Source organism: Urocampus carinirostris, chromosome 14, assembly GCF_059441175.1.
Source record: "Urocampus carinirostris isolate Australia breed hairy pipefish chromosome 14, RoL_Ucar_1.0, whole genome shotgun sequence".
In the NCBI taxonomy this organism is placed as follows: Eukaryota; Metazoa; Chordata; class Actinopteri; order Syngnathiformes; family Syngnathidae; genus Urocampus; species Urocampus carinirostris.
Genome location: NC_142362.1, coordinates 38900284 through 38924730, shown reverse-complemented (window position 1 = coordinate 38924730; position 24447 = coordinate 38900284). Strand labels below are relative to the sequence as shown.

At 38.7% G+C, this 24447-nt stretch overlaps 1 protein-coding gene across 19 annotated transcripts in view; it reads left to right on the top strand.

Moving 5' to 3' along the window:
- The window catches only part of clasp1a (cytoplasmic linker associated protein 1a), a 155313-nt gene that overhangs the window by 10865 nt on the left and 120001 nt on the right, over positions 1–24447 (top strand). For all 19 annotated transcript variants that reach the window (XR_015852710.1, XM_088352991.1, XM_088352994.1 and 16 more), the window contains exons 3-8: positions 2587–2665; positions 3658–3761; positions 3874–3965; positions 10157–10232; positions 15510–15607; positions 18128–18201. Coding sequence is in view for 18 of the 19 variants with exons in the window: in XM_088352991.1 (XP_088209117.1) it covers positions 2587–2665; positions 3658–3761; positions 3874–3965; positions 10157–10232; positions 15510–15607; positions 18128–18201 (523 nt within the window). In the remaining variant the exon portion in view is untranslated. The remainder of the gene's footprint in view (positions 1–2586; positions 2666–3657; positions 3762–3873; positions 3966–10156; positions 10233–15509; positions 15608–18127; positions 18202–24447) is intronic.

Sequence of the window (24447 nt, the reverse complement as noted above, 5' to 3'; positions counted from 1 at the left end):
GTCTGTTGTGACCATACTTGTAGAACATACAAATTGCTACTTTCAAAAGGTACTTGGGTCACTCAGATTGAGTCACAATAACATTTATTATGCCCACAATTAACAGTGAGGAGGTGGACATAAATATACTTTTTAAACATGCGGTAGCAGCCCTAAAAAATAATATTGCATTATATAAGTAGGCGAGAAAACATGTACTGTCACCTACACATGCATTTATCAAAAAATAATTTTGGTCTAAAAATCAAATTTTAATATAAAGAGCTGCAACTAACAATTATTTTCATAATCAATGAATCGGTTGATTATCGTTTTTGATTTTTGATTAAATGATGAATCTGACATTTGTAATGTACTCATTATGCGAATATTGAAGGTTTTTGACAGAAACAACAAAATACTCTAAAATACAGGACAATTTAAAAAAAATCCAAATTTTTGTCAATTAACTTGACAATTCTACTGCTTTTGTTTTAGCCCAACAGTCACAGAGTAACGGTAATTTTAATTGGACTTGTCGGATGGGCGCGCCGGCGCCCTCATAATAATTAAGATGCTATACATGTCACTATTATTATTTTTCTTTTTACTTTAATTTATTTACTTATTATGGGGTTTTTATTTTCTGTACTTCTTCTGCACTTTCTGTGACCTTGAAAATGTTTTACTTTGTTTCATGATCAACAGTCAAGCACTACAAAGTTAAACCTTTCATCCCAATTGTGTTTGTAAAGATGCAATTTAAGATAACTATTTTTTATAGACACGGTCTTGTTACTGATTGTCCTGTGGCGACTGTCTGATGAGCCCCAAGACAAACTTTTTCGGACAAATCTAGTTTAAGAGACTCAGGAAACCTATACATTGTAAAAACTCATCTTTATTCTATGTAGAGATGTAAATACATAAAGGCAACTACAGTTTGTTGAATATTTAAGTCTGGTTATATGATTACATGTAAAAAACAACAAATGTTTATTTAGGTAGGGGAACTACAGTCTCAGGTTCTTTTTTTGTTATCACACAGTTCTGTGTTAGCCTCTTCAGAGAGAAACAGGAGGAACATCTAAAATTTCTCGTGTTTTCTTTTTAAGCTCATCTTCATTTTTTAAATTCTTTTTAATACAGACCTACTGTTAAGTCTCTCCGCCAGCAGGGGCCTCTACCATTCATGCATGTCCAGAAGTTCTGTAGGACTACTGACATAAAACTTTCTGGGGTAAACTTCTTCTCCGAATCATGAGTTCCAGAAATAAATCTGCCTTTGCTGATGCCTAATTTTTACTCCCCTTTTTTTAACAATGGCTTTCTTCTTTTGCTCCTGTTATATCTTTGTGTTGTCTCCTTAGAAATGGATGTACACTAAGTTGCACTCATAGACAGACGGTTTTCAGAAGAGCTATTGATAGATCGATAGCCCAGAGGTTAAATGTGTTCTTGTGAAACTATTAAGGAGTGTGTGCAACATTCTCTAGTGGTATGTTTTGCTTCAGGAGCTGCCATTTGGGTCTGTATTCTTCTTAACCAGGGGTCTCAAACTGGATTTACATGGGGACCGCTGGAGCTAGGGTCTGGGTGAGGATAGGCCGAATCAGGTTTTCCACCAGAAAACCTTTGATAAAGACATTCAAATGTTCTCAATTATCTTTTAGAATGCCAAACAAAATGAGATCAAAATATCAATAATTAATGTGAAAATCAATCGATCATCAATCCATCCATCCATCCATTATCTTCTGCTGACCCGAGGTCGGGTCAGGGGTGCAGCAGCCTTAACAGGGAAGCACAGACCTCCCTATTCCTCTCCACATCTTCCAGCTCATCCGACGAGATCCCGAGGATTTCCCAAGCTAGCCTAGATACATAGTCTCTCGAGCGTGTCCTGGGTCGTCCATGGGGCCCCCTGCCCGTGCGACATGCCCGAAGCCCCTCCCAAGGGAGGCATCCTCATCAGATGCCAGAGCCTCCTCAACTGGCTCCTCTCAATGCGGAGGAGCAGTTGCTCTACATAAAATCCCACCCAGTTGACTGAGCTCCGGGCACTCCAGTTTCCTCTCACATTCCAAAAACATGCATATCAGGTTAATTGGCCGGTCCAAATTGTCCCCAGGTGTGAATGAGCGAGCGAATTTTCTGCCTCTGTGTGCCCTGCGACTGGCTGGCAACCAGTTCAGGGTGTCCCCTGCCCACTGCCCAAGGACAGCTGGGATGGGCTCCAGCACCCACGTAACACTACTGAGGATAAGCGGTGCAACTAATGGATGGATAGTTTATGTCTTTCATGATCTGTTGTTGTTCTTTTTTACTTCTTTTAATTATTGTCCTAGTCCGGCCCCAGTCAGAGTTTTTTCTCTACCATGTGGCCCCCATGCCAATGTGTTTGACACCCCTGGTTCAAGTTCTTCACATAAAAAGTTCATTTAAATCAATCCCCTTCAGCTTGTTTTTTTGGAAATTAATGGTTACATTTGGATTTAACCTTCCACAAGATCTGATTTAAAAACATTGAGAAGCTAGTACCTAATGAGTACCTTATTTAGAAACAATAGTACTGTACTAATACTAAATGTTTTGTGTCTCTCTTAGGTGGCCCTGCTAGGTTTGGAGCTTCTCTCCTCTTTAGTGACAAGGTTGCAAGAGAGATTTAAGGCCCATTTGGGAACAGGTATTTTCAACCAGTATTTGCAGATACTATCTAACATTTATGGTGGAAAATACAGGGTTCGTATGGGTGCTTGAAATCCTTGAAAATGTTTGAATTTTAATGTTGTATTTCAAGGTGAAAAAAATGCTCGAATTTTGGGTGAAGTGCTTGAAAATGCTTGTAATTATTTTCATTGTCGTGAATGGTGGCACACTTTAAATTGAAGTGTGTAAAAATGCCGCAGATCGTGGCTCTAGTCCTCATTATGGAGTTTTTTTGGCTCGGCTCACTGAGAAGAGCCGCCTCTTTTATCTTTCAAACGGCTCCTTAGATTTTTATTTTTATTTTTAGTGATATTTTATCAATGATAATAAAACATTATGCACCAAATTATTTAGTAATTAGTTATTTCATATATTTTACAAAAAGCAAAAGATCAGCATTCTCTAAGATTGAAAGAGTGAATGCACTATGCTTCTGAGCAATCAATATCATTAAAATGAGTTTTTCTTACTTTTCTGCTTTTTATATAAAGAGTACTTTCTTTTTTTGTCTTCCGTATTAAATTCAATTATTATCAAACACCTATAAAGCCCTTTCTGTTTTTGTAAACAAGTTTTTTGTAGCAATTGCATTGTTGAATTAGACTATTATAATTCATGCCAGTTAGCAGTCGATTGACACAAAAAATATTCTAGATCATGGATTGGAACAGCTCAAAAGAGAACACAGTATGAAAGCAAGATAGTGACTTCATTTTAGTCATCGAAGTCAACGATGACTAAAAAGTAATTTTGATCGGCGGCTAGATCTCTTCCTTTGAAAGTACTGGAAAAGCTGAAACATTGCTTGAATTTGGCCATGAAAAACGTATACGAACCTTGTATATGGAATCCCTGATAAATAACTTTGGATGTATGCAATAACTCTTAATAATTCCTCTGTGTAACTCACATACCAATGTGAAATATACTTGTTCTCACTAGACTACTGTTTTCATTTTGTCTAATCAGCTCTACCTAGTCTTATTGACCGATTAGGAGATACTAAAGACCAAGTAAGAGAACAAGACCAAGCACTACTGCTTAAGATCATGGAACAATCTCCATCCCCACAGGTATATATACGTTGTACAGTTCACATTTTGACACCCCGTTACTAACATAGCAGCGAATTCTCGATTCATTGAGTTCTGATTTGTCAATTTTGATTTGTGTCTCTTGATTCAGTATGTGTGGGACCGGATGCTTGGAGGCTTCAAACATAAAAACAACAGGACTAGAGAAGGAGTCTGCCTTTGTCTTATTGCCACATTAACCATGTGAGAATAGTCTTGTCTTTCAATTAATTTTTTTTTCTTGGTCTAGAATAGGGGTCTCCATGGTGGTGCCCATAGGCACCATCTTATTTTATTTATAAATAAATATACATGCATTTACTTGTTATATTTTTTGAATTTGTTTTTGAATAAATACGTTTCATCAAATTGATTTCGAATTATTTTGTATTAAGGCAGAAACAATATATTAGGTCTCTGTTTCAACACTATATTTGATATTTAGTTTGTAGCATTTATGTTTTTTGTTAGCATTGTTGTAGTATTTCTGCAGTCAGATTTATGTCGTATTTATCTAGTATTTGGGCGGCAGTAGCTCAGGAGGTAGAGCGCTCGTCTTGGGATCAAAGGATCCAAGTTCGAATCCCGCCTTGTCCGTGTTACATGTCGAAGTGTCCTTGGGTAAGACACTGAACCCCTAATACCCCCAATAAGCAGGTTAGCGTCTTAAATGGCTGCAATACAAGGCCACTATTGGGAAATGTGAAGCACACTGTAAAGCGCTTTGGGAAGTCATTGACTTGAAAAGCGCTATATAAATGCAGATCATTTCATTTCATATTTCTGTAATATTACTGCAGTTTTATTGTTGTAGTTTTTTTGCAGTAGCATTTTTGTAGTAATTGGCAGTGGTATTTATGTAGTACTGTATTTTCCGCACTATAAGGCGCACCTAAAAGTCTTAATTTTTTTTCAGAAGCTGACCATGCGCCTTATATATGGCTCAATATTAAATCGCAAGGTCTCGCAACTTAAGCAACAGCCGCCGACTCCATTTTCCCCCGAAGGTGGAGTAGTCCGCAGTGTATGCTGGGATTTATATACCGGCGTTTCATTGGCTAACCAATGTGTCAATCATCATTTGAATCGATCGCTATTGGCTAAAGTTATTCGGAGCCTCGGATAGGCTAGAGGGCCGAAACAAACCCTGCAATTGGCCGAAAAAGATGTGTCAATCATCCGTTAAATCGATCGCTATTGGCTGAAGTTATTCGGAGCCTCGGATTGGCTAGAGTGCCAAAACAAACCCTGCAATTGGCCAAAAAAAATGACTGAATAGCAAACTTGCTAAACTACGCCATAAAGAAACATGTTTCATTAGTCTGTATTTGTAAACATTTTACTCTCCTGGATTTACTACACTCACGGTTGTAAGAAGACCATGATTGCGTATCATTATTGAACGTGAGAACTTAGGTGAGCTATGCGGCTTTATATTTTCCCGGTATCTTGTTTTAGAACGATCTTGATGTTGCTGTGATGAGTTGAGTGAATTAAACTCAATTCCAAGTGTTTATTGTCATATGCACAGTAAAGTTGCGAGCGAAAAAGAAAATAGAAACTAAGGAATGGTTGGCATTCCTTGAATCCCAAGACTTTAACCTTCCGAATAATATTTGGAACGATGCATTCGAGTGATTGGTTACATCGTACGGACACCGCATCCGCACGTGTCTACGACACGTATTTGCTTCTTTGCAAGCTTTGGGAATGTTAAGGGGGTAATCAGTTTGACTGAATCATCTGACTGTTTTGTCGACGTTCCCATTGTCTCGCCTTATAATCCGGTGCGCCTTATCTATGGAAGATATAGGACCAAAAACTATTTTTTGGGGGTGCGCCCTATAGTGCGGAAAATACGGTATTTTTTCGTATCTATGATCTACGATAGTAGCATCACAAAATAGCACAAAGTATGTGCTAGCAGCAAGTCCGCAACTTTATTTTTGTCATCAAAGTCAACAACAACCAAAAAAACGTTCTTTCGATCTGCGCTGAATTTCTTCTTTGAAGTACTAGAAAATCTAGGAAATGGCCTTGAAAGTGCCTAAAGTGCTTGAATTTGGCCACTAAAAGGGGTACTAACCCTGTCCATCCATGTCTTTATCTACTTACATTTGGGAGTTTTGAAAATACTTCTGGCCACCAGTAATTTACTAAATATATTTACCAATTGACAAAAAAAATTTTGATAGCAGTTCTAGGCAACGGAGTTTGTTGTTGCTTCTCATTGGGGACAATGCTCATCTTTTTCAATGCGCTTATGCATATTTAACAAATGCTTTATGACGTTCTTACTGCAATTGATGTACAAAAAGCTTACTGCTGTTGGTGGTCAGTCTGTATTGACTTGAAGCTTCAGAGGGTTATATACTGTATTTGCCTAATGGTGGTTGTCGTCAGAAACGAGCAGCAAGGAGATATGCGAGTGTCTAATTCTGGTCAACATGAGCGAATGAAAGTTGCAACTGCCACAGAGGTGGGTAGAGTCGCCAAACATATTAATAATGTAAAAGTACTTTTACTTTAGAATAATATGACTCAAGTAGAAGCAAAAAGTATTCATCTTCGTAATAAAAAAAATATACTTGGTGAAAAACCTACTCAAGTACTTCGTAACCGTATCAATGTCTCATTTGTTAATTTTTATTAAACAACTGTTCGATCAGATCATCAAATGATCAAATCATCAAAATCCATCCAATCAAAAATAAAATGAATATAATTCAAATATCCCAAAATAAGGTAGATTCAAGTACTTCCATAAACAATCCAATTATAATTGCATAATATGGGTGCAGATTCTTATGAGGTAGAGCACTTGTCTTGGGACCAAGAGGTCATAGGTTCAATTTCCGGCTTTTCGGGGTTAAATGTCGAAGTGTTCTTGCAGAAGACAGTTAACCCCTAATGCCTCAAATAAGCAGAATGGAGTCTTGAATGAATAACACTGCTATTAATGTGTGAATGGGTAAGCGTGAAGCATATTGTAAAGTGCTTTAGGAGGTTTTCAATTACAATAAATTAAGCACAAATTACTTTTTTACCAGGCTGTCCAGGCAGAAGAACTAGATAGCTCAGGGGGTCGGCACTCCAACATTTTGTAAGGACCATATTGGAAAAACAAAAAACAACAAAAAAATGTCAGGAGCCACAAAAACATTCAAAGCCTGATGTACAGTAAGCCTTGTAATGAATGCAACTCATGCTGTATGCATCTATATTAGCCTATTGTCAAAATGACTAAGTTGGTTGCAGCACAACCTGTCAAGATTGAAACGACTACTCTGTTGTATTATACCGCTTCAACTTGATTCATGAATTACGGAATGTTTAATTGTATTGATAAAATTAAAGAAATGCATTCAAGAAATCCAATTTTTGATAGAAATTTTATTTTGAAAATTAAAAAAAACAACAACAACAAAGGTGCATAATGTGCACCTTATATATGCCACAAAATGTGTGCAATAAAATGCAAAATGCATTTATAAAAATAAAAAGTAACCGTTTGAAAAGGTAAAGTAAATAAAATCACATGAATGCAGTTTAAGTTGAATTTCTGTGGAGTTTTTTTTTCTCCTTTTACCTTTAGGCTACATGGCTAATACTCTCCTGTCTGTTTGCTTAATATCAGCCACCTGCTTGATATGTGACGCTGCCCCCTTTAAAAGGGGCGGGGCTTGGGCTACACACTGACTCTGACCTAAGAGAAGAAAAGCAAGGGAAGGACTTACAGATATGCTCGTACTTACGTAGAGGGGATTTCAGTTACTGAGTAAAGGCTTCAATGTAGCTCAATGTAGCGGCATACAAGTACCATTTTTCACAAATCTACTCAAGTAAAAAATGAAAATACTCCCCGAAGTACAAAATGTTTTAAAACTTTTTCAAGTAAATGTAACGGAATAAATGTAACTCGTTACTATCCACCTCTGAACTGCCACTTTTGACTTTGTTGCACCTGGGTATAATACTCCCACCAAAATTCTCTTTAGGAAGGGAAAACTAACCACATTTAAGATTAAAACTCAAAAGTTTCCAATTAAGACTCCAAACAAACAATGAAGATTCAGGTCAAGACTTGTTTCTGTTTTATTTAAGTGCTACTTTTATTTATTGTTTGAAGACAACATTGTTTTTGCTGTCTAAATTATTATTTTACATGATGCAATTAAAAAATAACATACCGTGCACCTGATTATAAGCCGCACCCGCAACTCTTTGAATGATTAGACACTTTCGTACGTATACAAGCCGCACTGATGTATGAGCTGCGGGCGCCCATGTTATACCTTGCGACACAGCCACAATTTTAGCTCGGGCCAAGCTGTAAATTCAATAGGGGTTTGGGGTTTTTAAGGGTTATTGTTCTATCTTCATTATCCATTATCCGTTTTCGGTCAGTTCATAATGCGCTACAAAGCCTAGGAGCCGGGACACTTACTCTCAGCCAAGAGGCCAAGCTAAGGTCCTAGCCCTAAAGCCTTGCTGCGATCATTGCGAATGCACCGTTCCCGGAGGTACTGCAATAGTAATCTCATAGATAGTATTCAAATTCTATATTACAGTTGTCACCACATGTAGAAAACGATACGCGTAATTAAGGTATGTTGCAGACTTGTAAAGTCGGGGTCCCGTTGAAAGTAATCCAAGGAAAAAAAATGTATATTTACAAAGTTAAGGGTGGAAAAATATATACCGTATTTTGCGCACTATAAGGCGCACCTAAAAGTCTTAATTTTTTTTCAAAAGCTGACCATGCTCCTTATAACACAGTGCGCTGTATATATGGCTCAATATTAAATTCGCAAGGTCTCGCAACTTACTCAACAGGCGCCGACTCGATTTGACCCCGAATGTGGAGTAGTCCGCGGTGTATGCTGGGATTTATATACCGGCGTTTCATTGGCTAACCAATGTGTCAATCATCATTTGAATCGATCACTATTGGCTGAAGTTATTCGGAGCCTCGGATTGGCTAGATGGCCAAAACAAACCCTGCAATTGGCCGAAAAAGATGTGTCAATCATCAGTTAAATCGATCGCTATTGGCTGAAGTTATTCAGAGCCTCCAATAGGCTAGATGGCCAAAAGAAACCCTGCAATTGGCCGAGTTTAGCAATGGCGTAGCAAGCTTAGCAAGCATGCTAAAGTACACCATAAAGAAACTGTTTTATTAGTCTGTATTTGCAAATAATTTACTCTCCTGGATTTACTTCACTCACGGTTGTAAGAAGACCACGATTTCGTATCATTATTGAACGTGAGAACTTAGGTGAGTTATGCGGCTTTATATTTTCCCGGTATCTTGTTTTAGAACGATCTTGATGTTGCTGTGATGAGTTGAGTGAATTAAACTCAATTCCAAGTGTTTATTGTCATATGCACAGTAAAGTTGTGAGCGAAAAAGAAAATAGAAACATAGAAATGTTTGGCATTTCTTGAATCCCAAGACTTCAACCTTCCGAATGATATTTGAAATGACGCATTTAAGTGACATCGTACGGACACCGCATCCGCACGTGTCTACGACACGTATTTGCTTCTTTGCAAGCTTTGGGAATGTTAAGGGGGTAATCAGTTTGACTGAATCATCTGACTGTTTTGTCGACGTTCCCATTGTAGCGCCTTATCTATGGAAGATCTAGGACCAAAAACTATTTTTTGGGGGTGCGCCCTATAACCCGGTGCGCCCTATAGTGCGGAAAATACGGTATATCCACTATTGTCCGCTGTGACAACAGACAGATCTCACGGTAACTCAGCTTTACCACAGGCCGCGTTTTCTCCGCCCCTTATTTTTGATTCGTCCGTAGAACACATAACAGAATAAATCTCTAAAATAAATACATTACAAAAATAATCAGTTGCAAATACATATTATCCATGGTTACACATATTTACGAAGAAAGACGGTACACCGAGAGAGTTTTCAAAGCTTTAATAATAATAATATAACTTTCATCCCAAACCGTGCCTTTGAAAGGTACCAACACAAGGGATCACGCTTGCAATGTATCAAACATACCTGTGAGGGAAAAGCACCCTGAGAAAGTGAATTTAACGGTGGATCGTTTTCGACTCCCTTCTCACAACTATTGCTATCAAAGGCATCTTTCTCAGTATCGGTAGGTACCTTAGCTCTACAGAAAATATATGCTAAAATTTAGAGATTGCAGTCTTTCTTGGTGCACATGTTTAATTGGTCTTGATCTTACCTTAGAAAGTCCTGCGCCGCTAGTGGCCGTTAGAAAAATTCCATAAATTAGCCGCTGCACTGAATAAGCCGCAGGGTTGAACATTTGGGGAAAAAAGTAGCGGCTTATAGTCCGGAATTTATGGTATATGTGCCCTAGTCAATGTATTAATTTGACCTAATTTCATTCTTTCAGGTATGGAGCTCAAGGTTTGACTCTCAGTAAGATTGTCCCCCACATATGTAATCTGTTGGGTGATCCCACAAGCCAGGTATGGCATTTATCTTTTTTACATTTATTGGAAATTTTATTGAAAATAATAACTTAAAAACTCAATTTATCAATAGAATAAAATAATCATAGGAGTATAATGAAATTTTGTAGTTCATGGGGACCAGAACCACCCGCAAAAAGTGAAAATCCACGAAGTACAGGGAGTGCAGAATTATTAGGCAAATGAGTATTTTGACCACATCATCCTCTTTATGCATGTTGTCTTACTCCAAGCTGTATAGGCTCGAAAGCCTACTACCAATTAAGCATATCAGGTGATGTGCATCTCTGTAATGAGAAGGGGTGTGGTCTGATGACATCAACACCCTATATCAGGTGTGCATAATTATTAGGCAACTTCCTTTCCTTTGGCAAAATGGGTCAGAAGAGGGACTTGACAGGCTCTGAAAAGTCAAAAATAGTGAGCTATCTTGCAGAGGGATGCAGCACTCTTAAAATTGCCAAGCTTCTTAAGCGTGATCATCGAACAATCAAGCGTTACATTCAAAATAGTCAACAGGGTCACAAGAAGCGTGTAGAAAAACCAAGGCGCAAAATAACTGCCCGTGAACTGAGAAAAGTCAAGCGTACAGCTGCCAAGATGCCACTTGCCACCAGTTTTGCCATATTTCAGAGCTGCAACATCACTGGAGTGCCCAAAAGCACAAGGTGTGCAATACTCAGAGACATGGCCAAGGTAAGAAAGGCTGAAAAACGACCACCACTGAACAAGACACACAAGCTGAAACGTCAAGACTGGGCCAAGAAAAATCTCAAGACGGATTTTTCTAAGGTTTTATGGACTGATGAAATGAGAGTAAGTCTTGATGGGCCAGATGGATGGGCCCGTGGCTGGATCGGTAAAGGGCAGAGAGCACCAGTCCGCCTCAGACGCCAGCAAGGTGGAGGTGGGGTACTGGTATGGGCTGGTATCATCAAAGATGAGCTTGTGGGGCCTTTTCGGGTTGAGGATGGACTCAAGCTCAACTCTCAGTCCTACTGCCAGTTTCTGGAAGACACCTTCTTCAAGCAGTGGTACAGGAAGAAGTCCGCATCCTTCGAGAAAAACATGATTTTCATGCAGGACAACGCTCCATCACACGCATCCAAGTACTCCACAGCGTGGCTGGCAAGAAAGGGTCTAAAAGAAGAAAAACTAATGACATGGCCTCCTTGTTCACCTGATCTGAACCCCATAGAGAACCTGTGGTCCCTCATCAAATGTGAGATTTACAAGGAGGGAAAACAGTACACCTCTCTGAACAGTGTCTGGGAGGCTGTGGTTGCTGATGCACGCAATGTTGATCGTGAACAGATCAAAGCACTGACAGAATCCATGGATGGCAGGCTTTAGAGTGTCCTTGCAAAGAAAGGTGGCTACATTGGTCACTGATTTGTTTTTGTTTTGTTTTTGAATGTCAGAAATGTATATTTGTGAATGTTGAGCTGTTATATTGGTTTCCCTGATGAAAATAAATAATTGAAATGGGTATACATTTGTTTTTTGTTAAGTTGCCTAATAATTATGCACAGTAATAGTCACCTGCACACACAGATATCCTCCTAAAATAGCTAAAACTAAAAAAGCCCCACTCCAACTCTCAAAATATTCAGCTTTGATATTAATGAGACTTTTGGGTTCATTAAGAACATGGTTGTTGTTCAATAAAAAATTAATCCTCAAAAATACAACTTGCCTAATAATTCTGCACTCCCTGTAGTGTCGCACTTTCTTAAAAGCCCCCTAAGGGTTAAACTGACCTAGAGATGACGTCATTGCCGACTTAGAGTATACAACTGTAACAAAGTTATTACTATGAATCTACAAACAATAACACAACACATTAATAGCAGTTGAATGTTTTTTGATTGTCATTGTACAAAGTTAAAACAAAATTGGAGGGCTTCCCCTCTTAGAGTAACAAATATATTTAGAGAGCGTCTTGGTAGCTTCGCGCTAGCATTGGGTGTCCTTGATCTGAGCCAAGTCTCCGCAATGATTAAAATAAAGAGTCCCAAACGTAGCCGTTTCCCATGAATTTTAGTACCAGGTCATTTAATCCATGGTCAATGTATCTGGTGTTGCGGAATTACAGGCTCTGCAGGGGTAGCTTGTGAGGGTTTTTAGGTTAGCCAAAGCCATAGCTATAGCAAGTTGGCGCATGGCCGCTATTCGTGTGTGAGTGTGTGTGTGAATGGGTAAGTGTGAAGCACATTGTAAAGCGCTTTGGGAGGTCTTCATTGACTTGAAAAGCGCTATATAAATGCAGACCATAGTGTGTGTGTATAAAATGAGATCAGTCGTGGCACTCCAGGATAAACATGTGATAACAAAGAATTAAAAGAAAGAATAAAATAGAAAAGTATATTATAGAATATTAGGATATACTGGCAATAATCACAAGGTAGTACTTGTATACTGTTCTAAATTGTCAGCTCATCAGAAAAATAGTGGATTGAAAAATAGTGCAATATTGTCCAAAAATTAGTTCACAGGAGTATGCAATGGCAAAGCAGAGCCACCAGAGAGCAGGGTTGGCGTCATTATTAGGCAGACCTTCTGAGAAACATGGCAACAATTTCAAGCATTTACAAGCACTTCAACTCAAGTACTACAAACATTCAGAAATTAACAATAAAATGTAAGCATTTTCAAGGATTTAAAGCAACTGTATGATAAATGATAAATGAGTTCACGTTTTTGATTTGTAAATACGTTGTGTATGGTATTCATTTAGTTCGGCCCCCAATTTCATTAGCCGCCAAATCTTATGTATTTGTCGAATATATGCGAGTGTGACTCGTTAGTTGCATCGCAAATTCGTCATTATCTGTTTCCTTAGTCTTAAATTTCATTCCATTTAAAGAAGCCAAAATATACTCGTGTATTATTTAGGGCTGTAACTAACGATTATTTTCATTTTTGATGGATCAGTTGATTAATTTTTTGAATAATCCACAAATCCGTTTCTTATAGACTTTTTTTAATTTCCTCCTCTTTATTCATTATTTTAAAGTTTTGGACAGATAAAAAATAGTGCAAGACAACAGTATATTAGATAATGTAAGACAATGAAAAAAATGAAAAGCTTTATTGTCAATTCTGCTTGACAATAAACATAAATACATACAAATCTTTCAATACGATAAACATTTCCAATATGAAAATTATATATAATATGTTTAAGAATCTGCCCCTTCTGTAGTTTCTTTTTTTTTCTCTACTTCTGCAGCACTTTCTGATCCCTTGAAAATGGTTAACTTTGTTTCATAATGAAAAAGTCAAACACTACAAAGTTTAAACTTTAATGCCAATTTTGTTTGTAACCATGCAATGTTCAATTAAAAAAAAAAGAATGTAAGATTACTTTTTTATAAAAATGGTCTTGGCGTCCCCCGCGACCCTACTGAGGATAAGCGGTGCAGATAATGGATGGATGGATCGATGGGTCTTGGCATCCTCTGCCATGTTACCTACAACTCTCAGTTGTCACCACAGAATTGTGTGCAACCCTTTTTTTGCATTGATGTCACGTACTTAAGTCAAGTGAAGTCATTTTTATTTGTATAGCCCTTAATCACAAATCGTCTCAAAGGGCTTCACAAGTTATTACATATAAGAAGTTTAGGTTATTCGTATGCTATAGAGTAGAAGTGAGTTTTAAGCTTAGATTTAAACATTTCCACTGAGGTTGCAGATCGGATCTCAGGGGGAAGAGCATTCCACAACACCGGTGCCCGGATGGAGAACGCTCTCGAACCAGCGGAACACTTCTTGGCTCTTGGGATCACCAGGAGACCGGCGCTCTCGGAACGAAGGCTTCGGGCCGGGACATAGGGGGAAATCAGATCTGAAAGATATGAGGGGGAAAGTCCATGTATGATTTGTATAGTAATAGGAAAACCTTAAAATCACATCTTAGGCTAACAGGGAGCCAATGCAGGTTAGCCCAAATTGGGGTGATGTAATCGTACTTTTTTGTCCTAGTTAAAAGCCTCGCTGCAGCATTTTGTACCAGCTGAAGACTCTTGAGTCTGGTCATCGGAAGACCGTACTTAGTAGGTCATAAATCACGTGATACAATGAATCGATGATCTAATTAATTGTAGTTGTTGTAGCGCTAGTACAGTAAGACCTCGGTTATCTCGGTTAATGGGGACCAAAACCACCCGCGATAAGTGAAAATCCGCGATGTAGCAGCGCACCTTCAAAAAAATAAATAAATAAATAATCTCATCTCATCTCATCTCATTATCTGCATCTTATCCTTATTAGGGTGACGCCGCGTCCGCCGAACTCGCTCCGCCGCGCGGCCCGGGAGTGACCTCTGCCGAAGTGCCACCACCCGTACTGACATCGCGCTATTTAGAAAAACAGCTCTTTTTGGCCGGCTCACTGAGAAGAGTCGGCTCTTTCGGCTCCCAAACTGTTGCTCGGATTTTTTTTTTTTAACAATATAGTATAAATAATGATAAACTGTTATTCACCAAATTATTTTGTAATTAGTAATTCCATATGTTTTGCAGGGGAAACCTCTGAAAATACATAAACTATAAATTAAAATATTCACAGATTAAATGTAGAAAAACTACACAAAATCCCTGGAAATGTAAAACAATAAAATATAAATTAAAAATATTAACTCTTCAGTGCTATAAATTAATTATAAATGCAAAAAAAAACTATTTACAATTCTACTCTAACCAAATTAGACACAGATCTTCTGAAAAACACGTAAACAATATAAATTAAAATAAGTAAATCCAGAAGCATAATATCAGCAGTCTCTAATATTGAAAGATTGAATGCACTCTGAATTGAATGCAATTGAATGCAATCAAAATCAATAAGAATCCAAATTCGTCTAATTTTTCCGCTTTTTATACAAACTATACCTTCCTTTTTTTCTTAGTTGAACTCAATTATTACCCAGCACCTACAGAGCACTTTCCACTTGTTTTTGTAAACATGTGTGACGTAAACAAGCTACATATTTTAGGCAGAATGGCAGAATTCCTGTAAGTTTATAGCAGCCCATTGACACAAAATGATCATAGATCATAGATAGGAACAGCTCAAAATAACACAAAGTATGTGCTAGTAAGCAGGATAGCGACTTTATTTATTCACGAAAGTCAACAACAAAAAAAGGTAGTTAGGGGCTTCACAGCAACACACACGCACATGATATTTCTCCTGTGGAATATATTTGCAAATCAAAATATTCAACACATACATTGTCTTTTCAGAACTTGTTTCTTATGTTTTGCAAAGGTAAGAGACATTGCTATGAGCGTTTTGGTAGAGATCTACCGACATGTTGGTGAGAGAGTAAGGATGGATCTCAGCAAGAAGGGCTTGCCTCAGTCACGGTACTTAATTGTTTCTGTTATAGTTTTTTACTCCCATTTTTTTTGTTTGTTTGTTTACTTATTGGCTGGAAAATAACGAGAACATAATTGTGGGCAATAGAACAATCGTATAATAATCGTTAGGGACTTGTAATAAAACCGTGATCCCAAAAAACGAAAGTGTCACAAGCCAAGAACGGAGACAGGACCCAATAGCGTTCATTTTTACTCAGTTTTATTGAGAAAGAGAGAAGTGCTTGCTTCCACGATCTGATGTTCGTCGGACACGGTTAACTGATGGCAACAACGCGGAAGTGGCCCTTCCATGTGGAGCGAGAATAGTCGTAGGCAGCGGAAAAAACGGTCGATAACCGGGACGGGAGTGCAAGGGCGGTAACGGGTCGGCAACAGGTATCAGGCAGGCAACGGGGCAAAACAGGTCGATGGCCGGGACAGAAGAGCAGGGCAGAAATGGGTCGGGAAACAGGTCGGCAACAGGTATCAGGCAGGAGAAAACGGCAGGATATTGTTGGAAGGTACAGAGCTTGCCTAGCTGAAAGTGTAGGTTCGCAGAACGGTCTGACGCCGGTAACAGGGAGCCGGGGGGTTTAAATAGTGGCAAGGAGCCAATCAGCGACCAGGGCTTTTGGCGCCAACGGGGCAGCCGCAGGTGCCCCATATCAGTAATCATGACAGAAAGATCTTTAGAGCTATAATTTTTTTGAGGTACATTATATTCATCAACTAGTGATTAATTTAGTGATTAATTTATTAATTATTTTAGAATTGTATATACCATAGCTGTGATAGAAAGGTTCTAAATGAAGTGCACACACATCCAGAAGACCATAGCCATAGGGATTGCTGAATGGCTTCTTACTGTATGTCTATCAGGAGAGTTATATCTTAATATTAACGTCGTCTTTATTATCATAGCACCACACGCATAGATCTAAATTTATTTTGTTGTTGCCACTATATTTATGGAGTAAAATATAGGTTGCTTTCACTTAATTTGATAACAGAAGCTAAAGACATTTATAGTTGTCGTTAGTCATAATAAAATTCAACTAAACAGCTTTCTGTCAGTATTGCTGATTCAGGGCACCTGTTACTGCCCAATTGGCGCCAACAGTCCTGAGCGCTGATTGGTTCAGAAACCGTTTGCGAACCTATGCTCCCAGCTAGGCAACCTCATACCTTCCGACATTTTCCTGCCCTGTTTTCTCCTGCCTGTTGCCGACCTGTTTCTGGACCCATTTCTGCCTTGATCTGCCATCCCAACCACCGACCTGTTCTGCCCTGTTTCCTGCCTGATACCTGTTGCCGAACTCTTTTCTGAACTCGATACTGCCCTTGCTCTCCCGTTCCGGCTAGTGACCAGTATCCCTGCTGCCTACAGTTATCTTTGCTCGACATGGACGTGCCACTTCCGCTTTCCAGCCACCTGCTACCCATGCCCGTCAATCACGGATCGTGGAAGCAAGCACTGCTCTCCCTCTTTATCAATAAAACTGAGTAAACGAAGGGTACTGGGTCCTGTCTCCGTTTCTGGCTTGTGACACTTTCATTTATACTTAAACAATTAAGTTATTTTCAGATATTCAAAAGGTGGGGTGCGCAGTTTTGAGGGGTACCTAAAAAGTTTAAAATTAAATATTTTCTCAATTGAGTATGTGTTATCTAAGCCCAACTGGGTTAAGAAAAAACCTTTATTTGTGAAAACAGCATCGCTGTTCTGGCCACGAAGCACATTATGCTGAAGGGAAGGAGGCGGGGGATTACAGGGAAGAGAGTGGTATCACACGCATAGTCCGTAGTTTTTTTTTCCAAATACAGTCCTAATGCCAACGTAAACCCCCAAAAAGTTGAAAAAGGAAGAATTTCACATAATGGCGCAACAAAAGATGCTGCAATAATGATTCCAGCCAGAAGATAAATCAGCAAGTAGAATATTTTAAAGTTACATACACCACCTCTCAAGAAAAAACAACCCCAGAAAAGTTAACTGTCAAGCTACAAAGGGCAATGGATGGATGTATACGTTATCAATCAGCCTGACTTTTTTTTTCAATGGTTCTTAAGCATCCATTAATATTGTATAGTCCATAGTTGGGGTCTGTCTGTCTGTCTGTGCTGATAGCTGATCACATGTTTTAAGCCTTGGTCACAATTGGTTAACTGCAGATTTGCGTATAGCCTTTAAGACTGGATACAGAATGAATACAGCACACATATGGTGGTGAAATGTATGCTTTATCATACTCGAGGTAGGCAGCATCAATCGCTACATTATTTTGCCATTGGGTTAAGAGATGAAAAAAAAAAGTTTGTTTTTGTGACCCTCTATAAATTGTGGTGTTGCTTCAAGTGATTCATGCATACATGACCTCGAATCAACTCACCAAAATCAACTCCTCTGATTTATAACTTTTCATATATTCTTATATTTTGTATTGCTCATTACCTATCACTAATATTTACATATTGAAATATTTGTTCTTTTTTTGGGGGGGGGAATTCTTGCCCTATGCAATACAGGTTGAATGTAATCTTCAGCAGATTTGATGAAGTTCAAAAGTCTGGAAACATGCTGATCTCTTCTGCAGGTTCTGGTAAGTTTTCCACTTTGGTGACATTATTTGCATTCCAGCTTTTTTTTTCTTGTTTTGTTTATATTTTATTCAGCACTCAATTTTCGCCCTATAGAGTTCAGGATGAGTCCATAATGTTCTTGTAAAAAAACAACTGACATACCTGTTAGTCAAGTCAAGTCATGTTTGTATAGCCCTTAATCACAAGAATTCTCAAAAGGCTGTACAAACTACAGACTATTATTACACCATCTCCGAATCTACAACCTAAATGAGGGCGAGAAAAAACTCAAAACCTCAGCATGAGAAAATCAAGAAGCCTTGACAAGGGGCTGCACATGAGGTAATCCAAGGTGATGACCTGGCTGCATTGGATGTAGCAAGGGGATCAACAAACAATACACTGACATCATCGGCTTGAAAAATAGGTCATCCATAAGCTATAAAATAGAAGTGTGTTTTAAGCCTAGATTTAAACAGTTCCACTGAGGTTGCTCGTCAAATCTCAGAAGGCAGAGCAATCGGTGCCCAAATTGAGAAGACTGTCGAACCTGCGGATTTCTTCTTGACTCTTGGGATCACTAGTAGACCAGTGTTTTCCGAGCTAAGGCTCTGTGCAGGAACATATGGGGAAATTAAATCTGCAATATACTGTATAAGGGGGCAAGTCCATGAGTAGTTTTGTATAATACCAACAGAACCTTGAAATCACATCTTGGAATATTATTATTAATAATAATAATAATATAAGAATAGCATCAGTCAACAGTTGCAATGTCTCTCTGCAACTGCTTTCTTTTTCCCCAAGCAATAGACAGCACACACAAAAAAAAAAGCAAATGGAAATCATAGTACTAATTGCCAAAATTTGAGATGCTGATCTATGAAATAACACAAGTGCTAATACATAACGGAAAACTTAACACAAGTATGGCTAGACCTGGATGGAAAGGACACAGATGGAAAGTTACAATTTATACAACAGCATTTGAACGAGGAATATAAAAATAGAGGAATGTCTCCAATCAATGTGTCATTGTTGCAAACATTCATTCACAAAACGGTTTCAGTAAACTGCAGCTTTTAATGCAGGGGTTTCTAACTCGCAGGCATGTGGGAGGATACTTAGTGGCACCTGGCGTAACTTCCTAAGACCCGAGCTTCTTTTTTAATGTCCATTCATCTCTGCACACGTGGACGCCTGGTCTTAGGAGGTTTATAGAAAAGCTTAATGCAAGTACGGGCCATGCAAGTTTGATATGGATGCTACCTCCGTGCTAGGGGAGTGAGAGATACAGGGTTTGGAAGTGTTGTCATTGCCATGTTTCTTGGCAGTCTTATTATAGACCGTGCAATAATCCATCCATCCATTATCTGCACCGCTTATCCTCAGTAGGGTCGCGGGGGTGCTGGATTCCATCTCAGCTATTCTTGGGCAGTGGGCAGGGGACACCCTGAACTGGTTGCCAGCCAGTCGCAGGGCACACAGAGACAGACAACTCACTCGCTCATTCACACTCAGGGACAATTTGGACCGGCCAATTAACCCGACATGCATGTTTTTGGAATGTGGGAGGAAACCGAAATGTGCCCAGAGGAAACCCACGCAAGCACGGGGAGAACATGCAAACTCCACACAGTAAGGTTCGATCTCATGACCTCAGAACTGTGCCACGCATGCGCTATCCACTGCGCTGCCATGCTGCCTACCGCACAATAAATGATTAAAAAAAATTAAATAAAAAGTGTTTGTGATGACGCTTACACACCTGCTATCAGTCATTATGGCGTTGCCATGTTAAGTGTCACTGACCCATACTGGTCACACCCAAGAGCACAGATCTATTTAGAAAAAAAAAAACTGATTTTTTTGGGCTCGGCTCAATGAGAAGATCAAGCTTCTTCCTCAGATTTTTTTGTTTTCTTTAATGATATATTATCAACAATAATAAAACATTATTCACCATATTATTTAGGAATTAGGAATTTCATATGTTTTGTAGGGCATTACTGAAAAACACATGAAATCTAATTTAAAATATTCACAGAGCTACAAAAAAAGTAAAATACAAAACAACATTGCTTAGCTTTTCAGTAAGGTTATTTGATAATGGAAATTGGGGTTTGTGTTTTTTAATACTTTTTCTTGCTGATTGTACATCAGTTAAAAATCATTTTGGGCACTTTACTTTAAAAAAGTAATTACCTGTAGGTATAGCTACTCACATCTTCTTCCAAAAAGTATATAAGTCAGGAACTGAGTTACTCTATAGTAAAAGTAACTAGTTACCAGGGAAAGTAACTATTTCCGTTACTTTAAAAATAAGTTGTTGCATGTCAAGGAACTTGAAATTTTCTGAGCAGTATTCGTGTCAGTTGAAGAGAAGAACAGACAGGTAGTGTGGTGTCAAAGATCTATCTATCTACCTTGGTCATATCCCCCAAGAGGGGTGACCGACAGCAAGACAAACACATACAATAACAAAGAAATTAAAAAGGGAAAAAAATAGCAAAAAACACACACAAACATTTTGGACCATGGCCAACCCAAATGCCCAAAACCCAAACAAGTTAGGCACCTCGGCACCTAAGTTGGTCAAGCTTTCGTCACCTTGCTGACCAACTTAGGTTGGTCAAGACAGCAAGGTGTTAAAGAACTGTGTAATATTTGTTGCACTTTACTAGCAACAGATTTATCCTAAACTTTAAGTGCAACAAAAATAAACAGTAAACAATAAAACAAAAAAACAGTCAGCAGTAAACAATATAAAGTTAGTTTAATTAATTAAACGTAACTCAAATTTTTTGTTGTGGAGATGTGAATTCCGATTCTTTTTAGAGAAGCGGCTATTTCAGATTGGCTCGCTAATAAGAGTCGGCTTTTCGGCTCCAAAATGGCTCTTCAGGTTGTTTTTGTTGTTTAAACCATATACTACCATGTATTATGTATTTCAAAGAATGACTTAAAAAGGAAAAAAAACAAATTAACACTTAAACGTTAATACTAAAAACACATTAAACATGAATTAAAATATTTTAAAACCTTCAAAGAAAAATAAAATATCTATAACTTTTTAAACATTTTCTATACTCAACAAATTTTGAGTCAACAGCACAGAATCCCTGAAAAGAAAATAGCGTCTCAAATGGAACTGGGTTTCGATTGGTTGATGGCTCCTATCATACTCTGAACCGCTATTATACCAGCTCAGTAGCCTAGATGGTAGGGCGCCCGCTTTGAGACTGGGAGGTCGCTGGTTCGCGCCTCGGCCGAGTCATACCTAAGATTTATAACATTGGTAAAATGGCGGCGCCCTCTGTTGGCTGCGGCTGCATTGGCTCGCTACAACGGGTCAGGTGTATCGACATTTCGTTCTGTGTACATTGTTACAAAGAATGACAATACAAAGGAAATTATTATTATTATTATTATTATCTTACTATATAGTAGACACTATTTTGAATGATCCCCCCAAAAACTCGAGGAGAGTGGAAAACTGCATTATCCAGAGTATCACACTGCTTTTGACTGCCAGTAGCGGTAACGGTGAAAAAATTATTAATTAGATATTAGGTAATAGATGATAACAAATGGTTGAAATGACATTGGATCTTTTTCACATTTTTACAAATTTTAATACTGGTCTGTTTTGGTAACATTCCATCGTAATGAGGAGAAAAAAAGTCTGTTGTTAGAAAGGGAAGCAGAAAGTTAATAAAAAAACGCTAGAGGCAAGAAGTGAGAGGGAGCTGATGAGCACAACAAAGCAACCATTTTCGTAGCGCTTAACCAAGTGTGAGCGCTAAAGAATCCAGAGAGAAGGGGAGCGTGTGAGAGCAGCTATGAGCTGTGCAGTCGCTTCTGCGTAACTACACCATGATCGCACGAGACGGTAAGAAAAGAAATACGATAAATTCTGCGATCAGATTGCAAATATGTAATATACGTTGGTTCCATGTAATGATAAAACTGCTTTTTGTTCTGTAATCTGCTGAAAAGGACAGTTTATTTTTGCAAAAATGCTGCATTTTTTTGTGATTATTACTATAGCACTATAATTACTGACAGAGACGCAATTCACAAATATGCATGTTAGAAGAAATGAAGGGTGAAATTGTTGCTGGTGATCGAAATAGACCAAATGTATGCAGAGGTGGGTCGAGAACCTTATTTGACCCAAAGAGCCATAATAACAAACTATTTTGATTTTTTTTTTTTTTGGGGGTGGGGATCATATGGGTTATAAGATATATATTTTAGAGACAAACAGCTCTCCAGACAGAATCCAAATTTTCAGCACATTTTATGAAATAAGAATAATGCCAAAGCCTGTGTCCTATATCGACAAATATACCACTTTAAACTTGTCTCCCTCCCGCAATTACTTAGGATCGTTTTAACCTGAATTTATTTATTTTTTTAATAAATAATTGTTTCAAAACAAGGTGCAAGTCAAGTCAAGTCAAGTCATTTTTATTTGTATAGCCCTAAATCACGAAGAGTCTCAAAGGGCTTCACAGATTGTTACACTATATTACACAAACTATTTTCAACCGACAAGAGGAGTAGGTTATTCGTATGCAATGGAGTAGAAGTGAGTTTTAAGTTTAGATTTAAACATTTCCACTGAGGTTGCAGATCGAATCTCAGGGGGAAGAGCATTCCACAGCACCGGTGCCCGGATGGAGAACGCTCTCGAACCAGCAGAAGACTTCTTTGCTCTCGGGATCATCAGAAGACCAGCACTCTCAGATCGTAGGCTTCGGACCGGGACATAGTGGCAGATCAGATCTGAAAGATAAGAGGGAGCAAGTCCATGTATGATTTTGTACAATACTAAGAGAACTTTGAAGTCACATCTTTGGCTAACTGGGAGCCAATGCAGGTTAGCCAAAATCGGTGTTATGTGATCGTACTTTTTTGTCCTAGTTAAAAGCCTCGCTGCGGCATTTTGTACTAGCTGAAGAGACTTGATTCTGGACTTCGGGAGACCGGAGAGTAGTGCATTGCAGTAATCGAGACGGGAGGTAACAAATGCATGAATTATTGTTTCCGCATCAGACTAAGACAGTATTGAACGGATTTTAGCAATGTTGCGAAGATGGAAGAAGGCAGTTCTAGTAATTTGCTTTACATGCATCTCAAAGGATAGATCAGGGTCAAATATGACACCTAAATTTTTAACTGAGTCACTCTGTGTGATGTGACATTTGTCAATGTTCACAGCAGTTTTTGAGAATAAGTCCCGGCATTTAGAAGGACCAATGACTAACATTTCGGTCTTTTCAGAGTTAAGACGCAAGAAATTGAGTGACATCCACTCTTTTATCTCAGTGAGACAGGCCTCCAAATTTCCACAGTTTAGTGTGGAAGATTCCTCCAACGGAAGATATAGTTGAGTGTCGTCTGCGTAGCAGTGGAAGCTGATATTGTACTTGCGAATAATATCACCTAATGGAAGCATGTAAATGTTGAAAAGTAGGGGGCCGAGCACTGAACCCTGCGGAACACCGCAGGTAACATTAAAGGGCTCAGATGTCGTTTCACCATATTTAACACAGTGCGTCCTATCTGAGAGGTAGGATTTGAACCACGAGAGGACGGCTCCTGAGAGACCAATCCATTTTTCCAACCGTTCTAGTAGGATATTGTGGCGCACTGTGTCAAAAGCAGCACTAAGATCCAGCAGCAGCAAAAGTGATGAAGCGCCAGAATCCATTGACATTAGGAGATCATTTGTTACCTTGATCAGAGCTGTCTCAGTAGAGTGGTTAGCCCTGAATCCTGATTGCATGGATTCAAAAAGGTTATTCTCCGATATGAAAGCATTCAGCTGCTGTGCCACTACTCTTTCGAGTACTTTAGAGAGGAAAGGTAGGTTTGACACAGGTCTGTAATTACTTAATATTTCTGGATCAAGGTTGGGTCGTTTCAGTGTGGGTTTAATAACGGCGGACTTAAAAGCTGCTGGAACTACACCAGAGGAGAGTGATGTATTTATAATATTTAGAACTGAAGGCCCAAGGACGCTAAAAAGACTTTTAATAAGTGAACCTGGGAGAGGGTCGAACTGGCAAGTTGTCGGTTTGGCCGCATTCACCACTTGTTTGAGATCATCAAGTGACAGTTCACTAAAACCGGCCATTTTCCCAGGGCAGCCACGCTGTCGTGCATCTGCAAATTTCAGTCCTTTAATACGTGTGGTACTAACAATATCTTTTGCAATTTCTTCCTGTATGCATTGAATCTTCTTAGTAAAGAAGACC